Source organism: Rhineura floridana, chromosome 20 (assembly GCF_030035675.1).
Source record: "Rhineura floridana isolate rRhiFlo1 chromosome 20, rRhiFlo1.hap2, whole genome shotgun sequence".
Taxonomy (NCBI): domain Eukaryota; kingdom Metazoa; phylum Chordata; class Lepidosauria; order Squamata; family Rhineuridae; genus Rhineura; species Rhineura floridana.
The window spans coordinates 21,803,625-21,824,818 of NC_084499.1; the positions used below are offsets into that span (position 1 = coordinate 21,803,625).

Consider the following 21,194-nt stretch of genomic DNA (forward strand, 5'->3'; position numbering starts at 1 on the left):
TGTCCCAGCCTCCTGGGATTTTAAAAGTCTGACAGGGTTGGCACCTCCTTGCTCTCCACTTCAGGGGTGAGAAAATCGAGACAGTGGACTCTCTCTCGCATCCCCTCCCAACCTTCCATGGCTCATCCGGTATTGCCAATGATACCATTCCAGGGTGTGTGTCTTCCCAGGGATGGGGAATCTGTGGCCTTCCAGGTATTGTTGGACTACCATTCCAGTCATTCCTGCCCTTCAGTCTTGCAGGCTGGGGCTAATGGTTGTCCAGCGACCTCTGGAGGGCCAGAGATGTTCTTCATCTCAAATTGAGATGCGGGAAATTATGCTCTCCTTGAACAATGAGATGATCTGCCAGTTGCTTCCACCAGCCTTCCCCAACCTGGTGCCCTCCAGAGGTGGTTGAACTACAACTCCTATCAGCCCCTGCAGCAAGCATGGCCTGTGGCCAGGATGAAGGGAACTGTAGTTGAGCATCCTCTGGAGGACCAAAGGTTCCCCACGCATGTGGTATATAAATCAGCCATAACATAACAACATAGGTCACATCCACACCATATGTTTAAAGCACATTTAAATGTGCATGGCTTCTCCCCCCCCCCAAAGAATCCTGGGAATTTTAGTTCACCCCACACAGAACTACAACTCCCAGTGGCCTTAACAAATTACACTTCCCAGGATTCTTTGGGGGAAGCGTTATGCTTCAAATGTGTATTAAATATCCTCCCTCAAATCAAAGGGAAAAAAAGCACAACCCACTTACCCCAAACACCAGAAACTAACTGCCTAACTGACCCACCAAACCTGGAAATGCAACTCTGAACCCCCCTCTGAGTTCCTGGGTCTGGCTGGCCGCTTCCTTTTTTCTTTTCCTTCTCAAAGTGCCTCTTTCCGAGGGTGTGCCTGCCTTGGCCAGTTCCCCTTTCTCTGCCCTGCCTTGCTGGATGCCTTGCAGAGCAGCACAGCAGCCAAACACCCCTGCCTGCCTGCCAGCCTTCATCCCAGATGCTGCAGAGGGAGCCAGAGCGGGGCAGAGTGGGGTCTTCAGAGGAGGTGGGTGGAAGTGCGTCCCTTTGAGAATGTGGAATCAGAAGGCAGGTACTGGGGGGGGGAGGGATGAAGCTGGAGAGGGGCCTGGCAGGAGGAGGAGGAGCAAGCACCCAGTCCTCCTCCTCCTCCTCAGCTGTACCAGACAGCCGGATAACGTGGATAGCTGAAGCAGGTCCAGCCTCCCCAAGGTTGTACTTGGACAGGTGTGGAGGGAACCTTTGCCCCCCCCAGGTGTTGCTGAAGTACAATTTCCATCAGACCCAACAAGACAAAGCAGCCCCGCTTCCATCAGGCCCTGCAAGCAAGGCCAATGGCCAGGGCTGATGGGAGTCAATGTTCTAGAGGCCAAAGGGACCCCACACCTGTACGAGGGCATAGCATTGGTTACCCCTGGAGGGGGGATCTTTCTGGAGGCCTCGAAGCTACAGAGGATGCTGTGTTTTAAATCCTGGTGCACCAATGGTTTCCCCAGTGCTGCAAGCCAGGAGTCCAGGGCCCCACAGCCCAGGACCCCCACCCCCAAAATTGCCACACACACGAATGGCAGATGATGGAGGCAGTGGCAAACAAGCCCTGTGTCAGCCGCTCACCGCAACACCTCTTCTTGTATGTTCAAAAACATTTTGGGGTCTGGGATCAGCTGGCCGGCTAGCCATTAATGTGGTTACAGGTGCTCATGTTGTTGTTACTTTCACTTTTTACAACTATATTGGGTTGTATGACTGAGACTCATGGAGAGTCATGCATATAGAATGTTAGAGTTGGAAGGAGTGTACAAGGAGCGCCATCAAGTCCAACTCTCTGCTCACTGCAGGAATCCAGTGTAAAGCGTCCCTGACAGGTGGCTGTCCCTGTGGGTCTACTCTTCCAAGTAGAGCTTAGTTGGATAACAGCCACTATCCTTTTCCATGACAAAATGTGCTTATTATTCCCAACCCAAAGTGCTTGACCTCAGGGCAGAGAAGCAAACTGCCCTTTGATTCCCCTTGTCATGATGATTTCAGTGAGTTTTTAAAATGCAAAACTGCACATACTCCAAGTATGTCTTTTTTAAATCAGGGTTGCTAAACTGTTTGGGTTTTTTGCTTTAATGTGTCAGGAATGTAGAAGCAGCTATAGAGTATGGAATAGCTGGGGGGGGGAGAGAGAGAGAGAGAGAGAGAGAGAGAGAGAAGATATGTGTTAATTGTGTAGTTCACAACTGAAGTGGTACCAGCAGCTGTTTAAATGGGGTCACCAAATATGACCATTATGTTCCAGATCTTAAATTATCCCGCCTCCTCCTCTCCTGGGTTCCATTTACTACAGTGAATGCTTCGGAGGTCTTGCATTGATGGATCTTTTTGAACAGACTTCCCTGACCCATAAGATTAGGCCCTTGTTTTATGTGTTTGAATCTTCAGAATTTCTGCTTTTTTTGCTTTTATATCCTTTTACAGGACTTTTTTTAATTGCTGTGTTTTTGTTTTTAATGATATGTTTGTTGTGAGACTGTACACCGCTTAGAAATGCTTGAAATAGTAAGTGGTATATAGATGTTTTTAGATAAATAAATAGCTTTGGTCATTTTTACCCTTCACAGCTTTAAAACGAGAACATGGGATACTGTGCTTGTTCTTCCTGTTATTTTGAGGCCAAAAATAACTCTCAGAGAAGGTAGAAAAAAACTGGGGGGAAACTTAATTGTGAAACATTTACTTCTCCCAATACACACAGGCACACACTTGCTCCTCTGCAATTCCCACACTCTCTACAGCTACTGAAATTTATGCTCACTCCCCCCCACACACACACATGGGCCGCTGGTAATTATTGCTTCATTCTAGACCAATCATATCACTGGACAATTTCCAACCAGTTGGGGATTGCGGAGAGAAAGGGGTTATGTCATGGCTGGTCAGATTTTCCTACATGATGACATCACTGAGGGCAAACAAAGCCACCTGAAGATTGCAATAACTGAAGGCAATGCTAATGCATCCATTAAATGTTTATGTATGTGTGTGGGCAGATCCAAAACAAGGAGGGCAGGAGGGATTTTTGACACCACCCTCCCTTTGCATATACCTATATTTGTGAAACAGAATAGAAAAATGCATCGTATTAGTGAAAATTGCTTTGCAAAAGTGTGTATGTTAGGCAGAAAGTAAATGCACACTAAAACGCTTATGAATTTTCACGAGGACTTAAAAAATATTACAAACTGGTGTAGAAATGTGGAAAACTAAGCTTAAGATTGGAAAAATGTGAGAGAAACCCAAATCGACACGTTCATCCATGGGAGGCAGAATGACATATTTGCCGAACTGCAGAGCTCACTGGCTGACCCTGGCAAGTGCTTCCTCCTCATGCTCCTCGCCATGTGCTGCAGCCAGGAGGAAACGGGTCTTTTGCGTCATCAGGGGGACCTTTGAGGTCAGAGGCAAAATGGGGAAGTGTGCAGTTCTTTCCCACAGTCCTTCCTCCATCCTTTCCCCCAAACACGCACAGCCCTTTTAGGCTGGCAGGAATCGTGTGTGACTCTGCCTGTGGCACTCCACATCTGTAGGCAAGGAAACAAAAGCAGCCAGGCCAGGCTTAGGGGGCCCTGCTGTAGAAATGGGAGCCCTCTGTTTGGAAGGCGGCCAGAGGTCACTCCTCTGCCTGAGAGGCTTCCAAGCCCACTTGGAAGAGAAAGGCTTTGATCCAAGCCTATTTCTCACCATTACTAATATACACATTTTTGTACACACTTTTTGGTTGCAGAACTGCAAAATTTGGAGAAGTGCATATTTCAAAGCAGAGCGGCCTTTCTGTTCGCACCTTGTTTTGGGAAGCATGGATTAAATAGCTTCTATCTTTTCGGCGCCAGGTTAAGACCTGGCTATGCTCCCAGGCATTTTAAGCGTTTATGTTATAATTTAAATTTTTTATTTTTTATTTTTTTTCTTTTGTTGCTGCTTGTGTTTATGGTTTGTTGTCTGATTTTATTGTTGATATTTTGTATTTTAACCTTTTTGTACACCGCCCAGAGAGCCACTCGCTATGGGCGGTCTATAAATGAAACAAATAAATAAATAAATAATAAAAATTAGGTAGATTCACATTAGAATATGTGTACTGAAATGAATTTCTCCCGCCGCAAAAGTGTGTGTGCAGGGAGAGCTGTTGTCCCCTGCTGTACAGTCTGGCGGGGGGGGGGGAGGACCAGCAGCGCATCAGGGAAGCCATGGCCGGATCAGGCTGGTGGGCTGCCAGTTCTTCACCACCCCACCTATAGCATAGCAACCTTAATTGTGTTTCCCTTCCAGTGGATGGCGGCTGCCGCCTCAGCCAACACTTTTCACGGAGAGCCAGAGTCCAGGCGCTGCTTCCTGCCCTCTACCATGTCTGAGCCAGACGACGACAATGAGAGCTGCTGGAATAACCTGGAGAACTTCCGTGTGAAGCTGATTTCAGTGATTGACCCCTCCAGGATCACCCCTTACCTCCGCCAGTGCAAAGTCATAAACCACGACGATGAGGAACAGGTCCTCAATGACCCCAGCCTGGTGATCAGGAAAAGGAAAACGGGTCTGTGTGGTTTTGCCTCCCGCCCTGCCACCTCCCCTCCAAAGGGCTCAGGGCCAATGACGAACAAGGTTTTCTCCCCTCCCTCTGTCAGCTGATCCTCACAACAACCCTGCAAAGATGGTTAAGTTGAGAGACAGTAGCTGGCCCACTACTGTTTCCAGTTGACCTTCACGGCAGGAGTTAGGATTTGGAACCTGATCCTGTCATCTAACCGCTACACCTGTTTGGCTCCACTTGGACATAGTACCTGCTAGGACAAGGGTGGGGGAGGAATTAAGGACATGTACTTCTACTCCAGGGTCAAAACTTTAGCAAGATGCATACCTAGAATCTGTTCCTTTTGGATACACAAAGAGAATTCAAACAGGCCCAGTGCCCAGAATTGGATATATTTTAAGAAGCTTCAGCAAGTCCTCTAATTCTCCAATGGTTGTGCAGTTATATATTTAAACAATTTAGGCTACAATTAATTTCTTGGATGTTGGGGTATTGAACATCAAAGAATTGACTGGAATGTACACAAAAGATTGTACAGCTGGCCCTGCCTTGCAAAAAAGCCATAACTATGGTATGTTTACTGCCAACAGACCACAATCCGAAGCCATGGTTTGTTGTTGGCTTACTAACCTTGGTTTGCTTCAACTATGGCTTGGTGTCACATATGAACCTGGCCACCACCACCACCACCACCACCACCCAGACATTAATGACATTATAAATGCACGAGGCAAGAGTAGGTGGAAAACAAATCAAACTTTGGAAAAAGCCATTGTTTGTTTGATCGTTTGTGGGAGAACTTGTGGTTAACTCGTGGTTTGTTAAACAAACCATGGCTTAGTGTTATGTCTGAACCAGGCCAGCATAGCTTTCCTCTCTGTGCGGGGAACCCCACATGGCATCATGTCTCTCTCAGGCCCCCTCTCCCATGGCCCCACTGCCCTGACAGCTTCTGATATTTTGTGCTAAAAGCACCTTTTGCTCTCTCTTTGCAGGGGTGCTCCTTGACATTCTCCAGCGGACAGGTCGGAAGGGCTTTGTGGCATTTCTTGAGAGCCTGGAGCTCTACTATCCTCATCTCTACAAGAAAATAACGGGCAATGAACCCACCAGGGTCTTCTCCATGATTATAGGTGAATATAGGGATTGGGTGGATTTCCTTTGTCCTCTGTCGCCTCCCTGCCCTACCGAAGGCCCTTGATGGCTGAGAGAGACTGCTCCTGGCAACCCTGAATTATTATTATTATTATTATTATTATTATTATTATTATTATTATTATTATTATTATATCCCACCTTTCCTTCAAGGAGCTCAAGGTGGCATACAAATACGATTCTCCCCCCCCTTCTGATTTTATCCTCACAACAGCCTTGTGAGGTAGGTTATGCTGAGGGGTAGTGACTGGCCCCCAAGGTCACCCAGAGATGCATGGCTGGGCAGGGATTTGAACCCTGGTCTCTCCCAGGTCATAGTCTGACACCCTAACCATTATACCACACTGTCTCGCTGGCTCCATCTATAGAGGTGAAAAGGAAAATACTAGAATTCAACAATGGCAAGTCATTGTCACATTTCAAGGGTATCCTCTCAGCTGATGATTATTGATAACCCTGGGACCCCTCAGCCGCATGGGCCTGACTTCTGCAGGCCCCTGCAAACCCGCCCCTGCCCTTCATTCTCCTCCTCCCCACCCCACAGACACGGCTGGGGAGACCCGCCTGACAGAGCTGCTGATGAGCGAGATCTCCAAGCTCCAGGGCGCCGTCCGGGAGGAGAGGTGGAGAGTCCAGGAGATGAACGTCCTACTGCACACCAAGGAGGGCGTCATCAAGGAGCTGCGGGTACGGGACAGCGTCCTCCGCAAGTACCAGGAGAGAGCGCAGAAGGTGAAGGAGGAGCGGGACGGCCTCAGCAAGGAGCTGAAGCGCTGCAAGGATGAGAACTATGAGCTGGCCATGAGCTACGCCCGGCAGAGTGAGGAGAAGAACGTGGCCCTGATGAAGAACCGGGACCTGCAGCTGGAGGTCGGCCTTGTCGCCCCTCCTGCACCAGCAGGGGGCAGGGTGAGGTGGGGGTGGAGTGGCGAAGTACGGGCACGGCAGGCGGAGGTCAGCTCTGGAAGTGTGGCTTCTGCCTTCGCTCCCTGCCCTATATGACCAAGTCAGCCCACTGGGCCATCTAGTATTGCCTGCCCTGACTGGCAGCAGCGGGCTCTCCAAGGATTCAGGCCGGGGCAATTCCCAGCCCAACCTGGAGATGCCACTGGCAATTGAACCTGGGACCTTCTGCATGCAGAGCAGATGTTCTGTCACAGAGCTATGGCCTTTCCCCTACAACTAAAGTAAGATTCTAGTCCTCATAATTCCAAATAAAGGGCTACACAAGCTGCCTTGCACGGAGTCAGGCCACTCTGGCCCTTCCCTGTCTCTAAATCCTTCTCTGCCACCAGCCAACAAGAATCCTAAAGAAAGTCTGTCCCATATTCGGAGGCCAGGACGTGGTGTGCATATCCAGCACAACTGCCTGCCTCTGCGTTGGAAGCACTTGAAGGGGTTCCCGGGCGTTGCCTCTGTAATCCTTCAAAGGACTTGGTGTCCTGGCCAGGCTGAGGATGGAGGGGCCTGGCGATTGCCCTGTGGAATTGCAATAAGGCCTGTTAAGCTTGCTAAGGGTTGCTGGGACTTGTAGCTCTAGGAGGGGTAAACTACAGTTCCCAGGATTCTTTGGGGGAAGCTTTCAATGCACGGCGTGGACTCAGATGACGCAGCAGACAGGGGGCACTTCTAGCTGGGCTGCCTGTAAGGTAGTCATGGGGAGCAGGGTGGAGAAAAGGGACTCACCTCTCCCTGGGGCACATCCATGGGGGGAGCCACAAGAATTCTTCCAGGGAGGAGTGAAGTCAAGCACTCAGAGTGGGGGGAAAGGGAGAGAGGGGGAGAGAAATGTTGCCTGCACTGTACTGTTGCTTCATATACCAGGTTGTGCACGTGCTACAAACGTGCTCTTTAAAAGAAAAGCAAGAAAGCTTGGGAGCCTAGAGACTGCGGTTCTTCCCCTCCTCCTCCATGCGTGCCCATGGGATTGGTCACACATCCCAGTGGCGGCTGGTGCCTCCGGTGTCAGTGGAATCCACTCTGGGGTTTAGTCCAAACTTTGAAGGAACTGCCCAAGGTGCTGAACGTCCTTGAAAGTTCATAGAAAACCCGGAGCGGATTCCGCTGCCCCCACTGCTGCATCCCCAGCCACATGCCGCTTTGCTGAACTGGAGCTCAGGGGAGCAGGAGTTGGGCAGCCCCCGGAGGTCCTTTTACGCCCCTCCCTTTCTCCTCTCCCTGCCCTCTGTGGGGTTTATGTTCCTCCGTGAAGATCGACTGCCTGAAGCACAGCCTGATGAAGGCGGAGGACGACTGCCGGCTGGAGCGGAAGCACACCCTTAAGCTGAAGCATGCCATTGAGCAGCGGCCCAGCCATGAGGTGGTCTGGGAGATCCAGCGGGAGAAGGACCTGCTCCTGGCCAAGAACAAGGAGCTGGAGAGCACCCTGCAGGTAGGCACGCAGCAGGGGGGAAAGACCAAGTAAGAATGGTCCTCCCAGTGTGGCTGATGGGAACATAGCAGGCGGATCAGGCTAGAGGGGGCCATCATCGTCCAGCATCCTGTTCTCACAGTGGCCTCAGTGAGAAGCACATACAACGGCATTCCCTCTCCACGAGTGTTTTCCATCAACTGGTATTCTGAGTCATCCTACTTCTAACAACAGAGGCAGAACTTTCTGTACAGTCTTCAAGGGCAGCCCCACATAGAGCTCGTTGCAGCAGTCAGTTCCCTACACTACAGGCTACCAAGGCATGAATGGCAGGGGCAGGAAAGAGTACAGTCAACTCATCAGATCAGTTTGATAAATTGCACTCCTGGCAGTGACAAGGATCCTCTGACATACGGTATGTTTACGAACATACATGAGGGCCAGTTTGGAGCAGTGGTCAGAGAGGGTCAGGCTGGAAGCGATTCCCTGCAACCTGCCTCCAACAGTGGAGGGAGAGCAGAGCCATCGTGGCAGTCAGTCACTTGTGGCTTCCTCCTCCCTTCATGGCTAGTGGGAGTTGTAGCCCAAATTATGCGGAGGGCACCTGGCTGGGGGAGGCCACTATATGGGGCTCATGCAGGTGACGCAGGTCCCAGAGCATGGCATGGGGGGTGGGGGGATGTGGAAGGAGATTACTCCAGCCACTCACTGTCCAGAGATGCTCGTTGCCCGGGGCTAACTCTGCTCGCACTGCCCCAAGGTCACCAAGACAGGGAGCTCCGAGGAAGACGGCATCTCCATCCAGGCTCTCGAGGCCGAGCAGGCGCAGCTGCTGGGGGAGCACCAGAAGCTGGTCAATGCTGTGTATGACCTACGCCAAACCCTGCGGAGGACGGAGGACTCGCGGGACAAGGTAAGGCTCTGGCCGGGGGAAAAGGAGCCCATGGAGCGGAGCTGGCTACGGCAGCTCATGCACTGTACAGTTGCAGCGTATTTAAAGCGCTTGGCTTCCCCTCCCCCCAAGAATCCTAGGAACTGTAGTTTGCTAAGGGTGCTGGGAACTGTAGGTCTGAGGGGTAAACTACAGTTCCCAGGATTCTTGAGGAGGGAGGGAGTGTGCTTTAAAAGTATGGTGTGTATGCAGCCTTGATGCCACAGTGGGGGGATGGGAGAGAAGCCAGGAAGAAATCAGTCTGTGGCCTGGGAAATGGGGCTATTCTGGGCCCTGGCACAATGCATGGGGGCAGCGGACACAGGCAACTACAGTCTCTAGGCAGGAGAATAACGTCCAGCATTGCTGTGAGGGGCATGGCCTGGGGAGAGTTCCAAGGGCCAGACGGCGAAGCCTGGAGGACCTCATTTGCCTCCTGAGCCTGACATATTGAAGGGCCGCCTTGTACCCCTCATGTGCCCAGTAGGTCACTGCGGTCAGCGGGAGTTTCTCCTGAAGGCTCCATGAGAACTCGGAGCAGGGCATTCAGGGGGGCTGCCCCTCTTCCGTGAAGCAACACCCCTGTTGAGATATGGCAAGGGCCCACTCTCTGCACCTTCCAAAAGCAAGCGAAGACAATGGTTCTGACGAGGTTTCCCAGCTGAGTGAATGGATATGGCTGCTTTTTAAAAATTCATTTGTTGTTGTTTTCTGGGCTGTTTTTCACTTTTTAAAAGCTGTTTTCATTATATTTTGTACATTGCCTTGAGACAATTAATAAATAACAATATTTCAATACTTATCTTCTCTCGATGTATGGATTTCTCAACTTATTTTATCCTGGGACATGCATTTGGTACATTTTTTGTGAGAACTACAGGCACTTCCAGACTGGTGTTTTGTTGTGGTTTTATTCTGCAACATTTTCTACAGCCGTAGTGCATTTGTGGTGGATGTATTCCACTTTAGTTTGTCCTGCGATGCTTCCCCAAAGCTAACAAATGATTGCTGTCTGAAGGGGCTATAGCACAACCACGGAACAAAAACAAACTAAAACATTTTGCAGGATGAAATGTTACAGGCGTTCAGCAGGAAGTTGCGGGATATGCACTGATTGGAAATGAAAGCAGCGTGACCGCCCCAAATCTTTTGCAGGCGCAAAGAATCGTGTGTGACTCCCTCAATAGCATCATGAGCACAAAACATCAGGAATGTGCAATTAAAGGGACGTCTGCAGGGGCCCTATATCCCAAAATTCAGAGAAATGCAAAGCCCAAGAGATCATTATGGGAGGTGTAACTCAGGTCCAGGTGAAACCCTCCTCTGTCCCCAGCCTGTGGACTCCCTCCTCCAACGGGTCTGTGCTTGCATTGGCAGCTTGTTGAAGAGAAGGACATGCTGGAGGTGAGGTGTGCGTCCCTGCAGAAGGACACCCAGATATACCAGGATCGTATCGAGGTCATCTTGACGCAGATGGAAGAGGTAGCTTCAGAAAGGGACCAGGTAGGGCTGCCCAGTCAATGTCTCCTCCTGTCTCCCCCCCAACCCCAAATAATCAGCAGCCAAGGAGAGAGGGGGGCTCTGGTGGCACAATGCTGATCACAGTGCTGCACCCCATGCTGGGAGACGCTTTGCGCCGAATGTTAAATGTAAAGGTCTCTCTGCCACTGGATGAAGTGAATTCTCTTTCCCCTCAACATAAACTCCTCCTCCTCAGCCCTTCAGCAATTGAAAAAGTGTAGTGATCTGGCTGAAACAACCCTCACCCTGGAACTGTTTACACAAGAACATCAGAAGAGCCTGGCTGCTGGATCAGGCCAAAGGCCCAATTAATCCAGTATCCTGTTCTCAGAGAAGCAAAGCAGGTACCTCTGGGAAGCCTGCAGCAGTGCAATGCCTATCCCCACTTGTGATTCCCAGCAACTGGTAGTCCGCTGGCATTCGGCCTCCAACAGTGACCATGGCGGCCTTATCCTCCACTCGTTCATGTTTTCAGTGTTGGGGCTTAATATGAACACCAGAAGAGCCCAGGAGCCCAAAAACCCACCGAGTCCAGCCTCCTGTTCTACGGTGGCCAGCCAGACACATCTGGGAAGCTTGCAAACTGGAGAGGGAAGCAGCGCTGCTCTCCTCACTTGTGAAGCACCCCTAATCATAAGCTAGCAGGCTGGTTAACACTGGGTCAGCCACCCGCTGTACCTTGTGGCCTGCCAGCCAGGAGTGTGAGAGGCCACCTGCAACCCCAGGGAGGCAGCAGACAAGGCTTGCAGAGCAAGTCCCTGGTAACTTGTGGACTGTTGACAGCTAAGTGGGTCACAAGCTGTTCGGGCCTCTTTCAAAACCACTTTCTTACCATAGATGGTACGTTTTTCCCTACTTTGTTTCCAGATGAGTGTTTCTTGTGGGATAGGTGCTCCTCATGCATGCAAGCTTCTTGTTGTTGTTTCTGCAGCATCCACACGACATTGTCAAATGCTTTTTTTAAAAAAAGCAATGAATAAATGCAACAGATAAATATTTTATGGTGTTTTTCACCAACCTGGGCTCCTTTTGGAGGAAGGGCAGTGTATAAAATAACAGTAACAATAATAAGCTTCTTTTTCTCCCTCCCCCACCACCCACTAGGCCCTTCTGACTCAAGAGGGATTCCACAAACAGTTATCCAAGAGTCTGATGGATAAAGATCTCTACCGGAAGCAGATCCGGGAGCTTGGCGAAAGGTGTGACGAGTTGCAGCTGCAGCTGTTCCAGAAAGAAGGGCAGTTGCTCAGTGCTGAAGCCAAGCTGAAAAGGTTGCGCCTCGATCCGTCAGTGTTGGTAGGCTAGTCTTCCAGGTGCTGTCTCTGGCTGGTGTGTGTGTATCTGTGGGCCTGAAAGGGTCTGTGTGTGGCATTAGGGTAGCTGGTTATTACTGTCTCAAGATGCAGGGATGGCCACCAAGTCGGATGGCTTTAAAAGAGGATTAGAAAAATATCAGTGGCTGTTAGCCACGATGGCTTTGTTCTGCCTCTGAATGAAGACCAGTTGCTGGGAACTGTGAGTGGGAGGGTGCTGTTGTGCTCAGTCCTGCTGCTCCTAGCCTGACACACTAACCAGGACACCAAACTAGCCCTTTGTATATTCGTAAATGTGCCATACTTCAGAGTATCCGTGTTCACTGAATCATGGCCAGGCGTGCAATCAATTCGTCTGATGTCCTGACTGTATCCTTTCCTGCCCTCGTCATTTGTGCCTTGGTAACCTGCTGCAATGAGCTGTATGTGGGGCAAGAAGACTGTACAGGAAGTTCCATGGTCCAGCCTGCAGCCATTGTGGGGCATAAGGAGCAATTTGATTCAGTCTTGGTGCCCTTTCCTTCCCTGCTTACTAAACTCTCATCAGGGCTGTGGGCTCATGCCATGCTTTTTCTCGAAATGAGCGTGCAGCGATGTAACTTAATTCTTTCCAGCATGCTGTCGCCTTCCTAACCTCTTACCAATCAACTTCTTGCAATTCCAGACTTCAGATCTTGAAGAAACCTCATCCAGAAGCTCCCAAGAAGTGAGTTATGAACATGTCTAGGAGCATTCACTGCTCTTTCCACATTTGTCTGCTGTGTGTGTGTGTGTGAACCTTTAGCACGTTGAGCCGAATTAGGTCCTCCCGGCCTCCCCTTTTGGCCCATAACATGGTTTAACCCACACCATTCTCTCCTGTCCATTGCCTTACGCTAGGTGTGGGACAGGTAAAGCCACACTGCCAGATTCAACAGACAGACTCAGTAAGCCCCTAGTTCCTTTTCGGTCACCAGAATGCAAGCCCCCTCCCCCTTCCTTAGACCTGTGGCTTCGGAAGAAGAATACAGAAGGGGAGGGGAGGAGGTCACTCCCTGTCTTGGGGACCCCAACCCTAAGCCCCCTGTTACAGTTCAGAATCATTGCAGGCTGGATTGTGGTTATCAAATAGGGGCATACCTTGGTCCCTTCTGAATGGCTGTAGGATTGGGTGCAGGATCCAACCCATCTCAGTGGCCAATCTGATGGGCAATATTTATTTGTTTGGCCACCATTTCTGGAGACAGAAACAGCCTTAGGATTCCCCTCTGTGCTCCTATTTGGGGAGCGGGAGAGAAAGGTAAGAGGCAGTCACAGAACATTAGGTATGGGGCTGCCTGGCCATCTCTTTCACCTGCTGCTGGGGTTAAGTGGGGGAATCCCTGACTGACCTTCAATTCTGTGATGGGCCTGGGGGCTGGCCCTGCCAGGAAGGGTGCACCATTTTGATGGTGGTCTCTGGGTGTTTCCTTCATGAGGAATGAGGGGATAAATCAGTGCTGTTCATTCACAAACTCTAGTCTTTCTCCTTTCTTTGCATGAAGCTTACTCCCCATGGAAATCCAGATGAAGATGTGAAAGGGACTGACAAAAGTAGGTTATTCCTGTGTCTGACCTGTGTTGCTGTCCCTCCCGGCTCAAGGTGTCTAGCGTCATCCTTCTGACACTGTCTCCAACAAGGGGCTGCAATCTCTGGCTGGGATGCAGATACGAGCGCCCTGCATTTTACAACTGAAGAGACAGATCTGTCCGAAGGCACCACTTGATCCAAGAATTCTGTCAATGTCTATATAGCCATGATGGCTGTGTGCTCTCCAGGATTGGGGGCTGTATGCCTTAGAAATCACAAGTGGGGAGAGTGCTGCCGCTCTCATGTCTTGCTTGTGGGCTTCCTGTTGGGGTATCTGGTTAGCCGCTGGGTAAAATAGGATCCTGGGCTAGATGGGGCCCCTTTGGCTTGATTCAGCAGCCGGGCTCTTCTGAGGTTTCTAAATGGACCACACAATGGCCCTTGGTGTGCCCACCTTGCATTCACGTGCACAAAAAAATCAATGACTACATTTTGGGACTCCAGGCATTACATTTTGACTAGCAAGTTATATAGTTGGCCAAGATATCTGCGGCTTGTTTATTTTTTATCTCTTGACTCCCCCTCCCCTCCCCCCTCTCTCATTCTCAGGAGAATTCTCCGACGAGCAGTTCAGTGCTCTGGGAAAAATTCCGCTTCTTCAGACCCCAAGGGTATTTTATGCATTTATGTTATCTGAAGCTTTTATATCCCACCCATAAAAAAACACAATGAAGCAACAAGCTAATCAACATTTAAAACACAACACAAGCTTGTTGAGTCTTCCATTTTGGTGTCCCCCCCCCTTTTAGTTTTTTACAACTGGATCTCTGGTGGTCCTTGCTGATTCTTGTAGTGAGTGTGGTTTGTTTGCTGTGTTTATATATTACAACACTTTCCCCAGATGCACAAATGTCATGCACATTAATTATCTCAGTTTTTACAACCTCTTTGGGGGCCACACCAATATGGGGGCTTTTTGCAGAATTACTTGCATTTTCAAATGTGTTTGCTATAAGTGCAAGACGTTGTGAACTTGCTTTAAAACTCCTCCAGGACTGTCAGGAATTCAATCTCCTCACTCGATGCCAAATTCTGGGCACGGAGAATGGTGCAACACAAATCATTCGGCTGCCCACTGCATGCTGGAGCCTTGAGCTCAGCTCTCTGGCCGTTGATAATCTCCCCTGCCCACTCAGTTGATTTGCAATTTAGCAAAGTAGCTTTGTCCCAGCCTGGCTGAAAGTCATACGGCCCTGGTTTTGTTTTGCTTTTCCAGGAAGATGGCCCACCCGATGGGGAACTGGCAGAGAAGGGGCGTCGGCGGATGAAAGACAGTTTTGAGCATTACCGGAGGTAAAGCCCCCTCCCCTCGATTCCCTAATGCAGATCCGGCCAGCAGGCTCTTGTTACGTTCTTAGGCCTGGCTTCAGGCTGGGGGACTCCCATCAGCCCCTGCAGCCCGCACGGCCAATGGTCAGAGCTGTTGGGAACTCTAGTCCAGCAACATTTGGAGAGGCACACGTCACTCACCTGTCTTCTAAACACATTTGGAACTTCACTTTGCAGAAAAAGAGCCCTGAGGAGAGTCCAGAAGGGCAAGTATCATGAAGTGGATTGGGAAAACACGTCGGGCAGCGACAACACAGACACGGAAGGCTCCTGATGCGGCGTCTCCTACATGGGGAAAGAAAAGAGAGGAGACAGCTTTCTTCCAGTCAACAAGGGTTCCCTTTCCCAAGGAACACAGGGCACTTCCAAGCAATTCATCCTGATTTTTTTGCAGGGATAACATCAGCTATTTAATCAGCATTTATCCTGATTTGTTTGTGGGGAGGTTAGATGACGTTGCATCAAAGCAAGCTCTATTCCACACTTGTCAGTGAATTTTCCCATCAGTTACCTCACTTCAAAAAGTCAGATCTTTTGGGGAAGCTGTTTTGTTCTGCAAGAGCTCCAAATTAGCCTTAAATACACAACCTGAATTTCCCGCTATTAATTGAATCCTACCCAAAAATAATGACAGTGCGGAAGTGTCCTTGGATCCACACTGGGTGGCTGCACCACTACCACAGAGGGACTGTGCTTCAAAGGGCTGATGCATGCATGATGACTTTCAATAGGGGCTCTCCAACAGGAGCAATAATAGTTATTTAATAATTTAATAAATAAAATAAAATAAAATTTCGGACCAGTTAAATCTGTCATTTCCCTCTGTTGGTGCATTCTTGTGCTCTAGCCCTTTAATTTTGCTGCGGTTGTTTCTTTGCTGTTATTTGATTGTTTGTTGTTTTGAATTGTTTTTATCCTTTGAAAGCCATCCTGGGAACAGCAGTGCTAAGTATGGATCATTTTCAAATTAATAAATCATCATAAGCGGAACTTACTTTATGTAAAGGAAATAACTGTATGTAAATAGATAAAACAAGCAGTATTTTCTGCTTGGCTTTGGAAACTGGTAGTATAGTAGAATTAACTGTCTGCATTAAGGGTGGTTGTGACTCCTAATATATTAAGGGTGCAAACTTATACTTGAAATATGTTGCTGAGAGGTAGCCATCCTTTTGGGTCCTGTGGGCACATTTGGGGTTTTGAGAGTGCACTGTGGACACCACCCCCAGTCAGTCTCCTTCCCTCCCACCCCCTGCCTCGAGACAGACAGAAAGAGAGACCACCACCCACTTTTCCAAGCTGGGTAAAAGTTGGATTCAGCAGAATTAAAATGGATCCTCTTGCATTTGCATGATTGTACATGGGGACCCCCCTACCAAAAAAATAATCCGATTAAAGAGCCCTTCCAGACTGGTGTTTTATCACAGGTGTAATCTTTAGGACATATTCATGATGATTTGTGTTCATGGAGATATTGGGAGGGTGGTCACAGGCAATCCCGCTTTCAAGACTGCTTTTGTGTCTGCCAAAAAATGTGGGGGTGATCACAATGCTTCACTTCCAGTCAGTGCAGATCTCAGAATTGCCTGCTGAAATCCCATAAGCTGGTTTGTTTTGTTGCCCTTGACGCAATAATGATTGCGTGAGTGGTGCATTTAGTGTGCTTTATTTGTTTGCACTGCAGTGCTTCTCCAATGCGGCCCCATTGTTGATGTCCTGAGGGGGCGATGTGGTGCAACAAAGGCAGGGCAGAAATAAACCAGAATATTTGCGATTTAGAAAGGGTGCAGGGCATGCACTGATTGGGAAGATGTGCAAACTGCTGTGGACGCTGCCTGGATGTCATCATGAGCACAAATAATCACAAATGCACAATAAAAAGGAAGTCTGGAGAGGCCCCCACAAGGGGGGGGCCCTCATGATGAAAGAGGGCAGAAAGCAGTGGGTGGGTGGGTGGTGTCATGAGAGGCTTCGCGGGTGTCCCAAGAAGCCCTCAAGGGTGCCATGGCAGCCACAGGTCCCACCTTTCCAGTCCCAGGATGACACAGCCTCCTGGCTCTTAGCCTAATCCGTCTCACAGGGTTGTTGTGAGGATAAAATGAGCGGGGGGAGAGAGATAACTACGTATGCCGCCTTGAGCTTCTTCAAGAAAGGTGGAGTTTAAATGTAATAAAATATGTAAGATAAACAGCAGCAGCTGCCCGTAGTTAAGATGGCGGCGGCGGCGGCAGCAGGGGCTTGTGCCGCACTTCTTCTGCGTCGTCCTGTGGGCCTCGGGCAGCTCCTCAGGTGCGGGGCGGCGCGAGGGCTTGGCGGGCGGCGGCGGCAGGCGGCCTCTTTGCCCTCGCTGATCCCCGCGTCTCCGCAGCGGCGCGACGTGAGCAGTGGGCCGCGTCTCGAGGCGGAGGCGGCGTCCGAGGCCTTGAAGGCCGCGTCGCGGTACAGGCTCGTGTACACGTGCAAGGTTCGTGATGTGGATGTGCGTGAAAGGGCGGGGAAGGCGGCGGGGCTCGCTGCGAGGCCGAGCGGCGGAGACGCGGGAGGAGAGGCCTGAGGGACGCCGCGAGAGGCGCGACGTCGGGGCGGCCTTCTTTGCATCTGGCAAGCGGCGAACGGGCCTGAAGCGGGGCGTCTGCCCGTGCACACGACGACGGGGGTTTGCAGGGCTGGCGCAGGATCTGAGTGGCGCTTGGTCGGCGGAGTGGAGCCGAGACGGCCTTTCCTGCCTTCCCAGCGGTTTTGGACTGCAACTCCCACCAGCCCAGCGTCATACGAGCCTCGCTTGCGGGGCTCGTATGTCGCTGGGGCTGATGGGAGCTGTAGTCCAAAAACCCGGGAAGCCTCCACGTTGTGGAAATGGGCATAAGCAAAGGAGACGGGAAAGGGTTGGAGCCAAGTAAGATCTACTCGGAGTATACCCATTGGCTAACAGGCCAATGGCACTTAGTGGCATTCATTAAATCCAGACGGGGCTACTTGGACTACAACCAGCACTGGGTTCAACAACCTAGGTCTCTGCCCAGCGGAACTTACAGTTGGGCTGGGATAGGGAGATAGCGGGCGGGGAGTCATCGGGGAGGGCCGCAGCTCAGTGAGTCGCACTCCTGCTTTGCATGCAGAAGGTCCCCGGGTTCTAGGGCTGGGAAAGAAAGCCCCCCCGTCTGAAACCCTGCGGAGCTGCTCCCATACTGACCCCGTCTGACTCAGCGTAAGGCAGCTTCCTGTGTCGAGGGGAACAATATAGGGCTATGAGGTAAGGCAGGGACGTGTCCTGATGTGCTGCTTCCACTGGGGCTAGAGTCAGACCAACTTTCTGTGGGAATCTGGCAGCTTCCTCTGACCCAGATGACCTTCTGCCTATGACTGTCAAGTTGCGTTTGGGTTCCCTTTCAGGTATGTGGGATGCGGTCGGCAAAAACTATTTCAAAGGCAGCGTACCACCATGGAGTGGTGATCGTGAAATGTTCCGGCTGCAACAACCACCACATCATCGCAGACAACCTGGGCTGGTTCTCGGACTTGGTTGGGAAAAGGTGAGTGAGTGTGGAGCCTTGGACACCTCTCCATGGATCTCTTTCCTGGAGCCGGAGTCTGGTTCCTGGGTTCATTTCAGGACTAGGTCAGGGTCCGTACGCTGGTGGTATGCGGGGCTACATGTGCACGTTTGCACGCACACACATGTACATACACAACTTGTTTGGCTTCCATGCTGTATATTGAGAAAGGAAATCGCTTTCTCGACATGCAACATAAAATGGTAGGAAGCTGCCTTATGCTGCGTCAGGCCCTTGTTCCATCTAGCTCAGTATTGGCTGCACTGACTGGCAGTGACTCCAGAGTTTCACGCAGGAGTCTCTCCCAGCCCTACCTGGAGATGTCGTTGGGGATTGAACCAGCGACCTTCTGCATGCAAAGCAGGTGCTCTGCCAATGAGCTACAGCCCGTGGAAATGCAAGTTGCCCGCAGAGCAAGGAACTGATCTAAGAGCATGAAATGCCTTCCAGCAGACTGCTGAGAGCAGATTTGAAAAAGGAGGGTCATCTGCAATACTGCTGCTACTCAGAGGAAACCAACTGAAATAAATGGATATGATTGACTTAGGTTCATTTATTTCAGTGGGTATATTCTGAGTATGGCTTAGTTGGATTCAGTCTTGAAAGCCTGTCAAACAACCTACCAGATATTGTCAAATGTACGTATATGGTTTCTGATCTTGGACTCTTTTTTTCCTTGTTTTTCATTGTTTGTGTTGGCATAGATGCAGATTCTCTCCTTTGCACGCAGACTTAATGCAAGTGGATTGGGTTCAGAATAGGCAATTTATTTTTACTTAAGATGTATATTTGTCGTAAGAGATGCAGTATTTTACAGGCAACATTTTCAGCTGCTATTGCCATTTTACAGATAGGGAATGGAGACAGAGACTGATGCTCCATTTCAGGGTACTTTGACCTGTTTGCACTCCCTGAAGGGTCAACTGCAAGTTCCCATAACCTTCTGGTATAAAGTTCAGGAACTTCACCCAGTTATACTCCATGCCTCCTTCTGTAACACACTTCTTTGTTTGTGACTTAAGGAACATTGAGGAAATCCTTGCAGCCAGAGGAGAGAAGGTGAGGCGTGTAGCTGGTGAAGATGCCTTGGAACTCCTTGTCGAGGACCCTGAGTCAGTGGAGTCCCCGAGTCAGCCCTCAGATGGAGATGGAGGAAAAGGTCTGACATGACGGGATTGCTCAACTCTCCTTTGAGGGGGGAACCGCACACCTTCCATGCACCCTTATTTCAACACACATGGCTTTCTCAAAAGAAAAACTTGGTTGCAATTGTTTCAGTTAGTTTAATTTATCTCTTCCAACCTCCTGGCCTATCACTTCCTGATAAATGCCTTTTTTCCATCTGGACAAGATGCAACACTGGCTGCCTATGCTGTTTCATTTCTACTCCTTTGAGGGTGGATTGGGTGGGGAGGGTAGAGCGTGGGCGAGGTATAGGATGTAGAGTCATTACCGCTCAGGGGCGCCCAAGGCAGCTGCCCATCCGCATGGCTGGTGGGACCAGCTTGGGGCAGGCAGCCTGCTCAGCCATGGGATACAAATTTGGGGGGGGGGATTCGGAAAGCCTCCCACTAAAAGCTATTCAGCAATGAGCTTGTTATCTTCAGTGGGTGGCCTGGAGAATTTAGGTCAGGTTTGGGAAACACCTTCTAGGTGTTGCTGGACTTTAGCTGCCATCATCATCCCTGGCCATTGGCCATCCTGGCTGGGGCTTGTGGGAGTCCTGCAGGGGGCCCCACAGGATCCCCTTCCCTGGTTTAGATCCTGGCTTGTGTGGAGGCTCTCTGCTCTGGGTCCTTAATGGCCAAGCCCTACGGTAATTCCTTCTTTTTCTGCATTTAGAGCTAAACAGTGGTCCTGGCTGCATACACACCACACATTTAAAGCAAGCACATGATCCCCCCCTCCCCGGTATCCTGGGGACTGTAGTTTATTAAGGTGCTGGGAATTGTTCTGTGCGGTATAAACTACAGTTCCCGGAATTCCTTGGGGGAAGTCATGCACTTTCGTTGTATGGTGTGTACGATATGCTCTGCCCACCCTGCAAGGCTGCAGCTGATCTCCTCTCGCATCCAAGGGTCCTGGATAGCTGAAGTGGGTTGGGTCTCAGGCTGAAGCTTACAGGCTGCTGGTGTGCTGAGCCAGCATGTCCATTATTCCCATTCTGGTGGATAAAGGTTGGATGGGCACAGCTGGCCCAAGTGGGAGGAAGGGATGCTGGCAGCCAGGTTTGGCTCTGAGTGCATGATGTAGCCAGGAAGTGCCCGGTTCTCAGAAGCACCTTCATGTTTCCTTCTTTCCCTACTTACGTAGTTTTCTTCCTCTCCTGGCTTCTGCATTTCTTCCCTCTGAAATAGTGTCTGCTCTGGATAGAAAACCTTCTTCAGGATATACAGCCAAGTGCTCCTGAAGGAGAGTTCGTCTGGGAGAGAAGTAGTTGCACCACCTGACCCAGGCCTTACCCCAGCCAAGGGAGTACTAAAAACCGATTCTGTGCAGGATGTCTGCATGATGACTACACAGCATCTCTTTCAAGGTGCAAGAGTTTAGCGGGGGTTTCTTTAACACCTCAAAGGCATCCTCACCCACCACCTTTTAGGGGGAGCTGCTGTGTGGAAATCTTGCTGATATGCTCTGCCGAGCCGATTCCCTCTGTGCATGTAACTAGTAAAAAAAGACGCAATGGAAAGCACCCCAGCACAAAGGCAAGAGCTGTTGACATGGAAGGCGATTTTGTACAATCGTGTAGCCCAGGCATGGGAAACCTTTGGTCTTCCAGATGTGGCTGAACTGCAACTCCCACCAACCCCAGCAAGCA

The 21,194-nt window shown here is 50.2% G+C and overlaps 2 protein-coding genes across 3 annotated transcripts; both read left to right on the forward strand.

Annotated features, from left to right (window-relative positions):
* The first annotated feature begins 958 nt into the window (after window positions 1-958).
* On the forward strand, window positions 959-15,678 carry CARD9 (caspase recruitment domain family member 9). Of its 2 annotated transcripts, none has more exons than XM_061603998.1 (13): window positions 959-1,047; window positions 4,335-4,596; window positions 5,589-5,726; window positions 6,293-6,618; window positions 7,961-8,140; window positions 8,880-9,032; window positions 10,428-10,553; window positions 11,676-11,867; window positions 12,549-12,590; window positions 13,408-13,456; window positions 14,043-14,104; window positions 14,710-14,786; window positions 15,000-15,678. In XM_061603998.1, the coding sequence occupies exons 1-13, from the start codon at window positions 1,000-1,002 to the stop codon at window positions 15,094-15,096; spliced, it is 1,752 nt and encodes a 583-aa protein (XP_061459982.1). In that variant the 5' UTR covers window positions 959-999; the 3' UTR covers window positions 15,097-15,678. The 2 variants fall into 2 exon arrangements, with proteins under 2 accessions (XP_061459982.1, XP_061459984.1); XM_061604000.1 differs by having other exon boundaries at window positions 1,011-1,057.
* A 1,335-nt stretch (window positions 15,679-17,013) lies between these two features.
* On the forward strand, window positions 17,014-19,733 carry DNLZ (DNL-type zinc finger). Its single transcript, XM_061604001.1, has 3 exons — window positions 17,014-17,286; window positions 18,216-18,355; window positions 19,399-19,733. Exons 1-3 carry the CDS (start codon window positions 17,035-17,037, stop codon window positions 19,544-19,546), a joined length of 540 nt encoding a protein of 179 aa, XP_061459985.1. The 5' UTR covers window positions 17,014-17,034; the 3' UTR covers window positions 19,547-19,733.
* The last annotated feature ends 1,461 nt before the right edge of the window (window positions 19,734-21,194 follow it).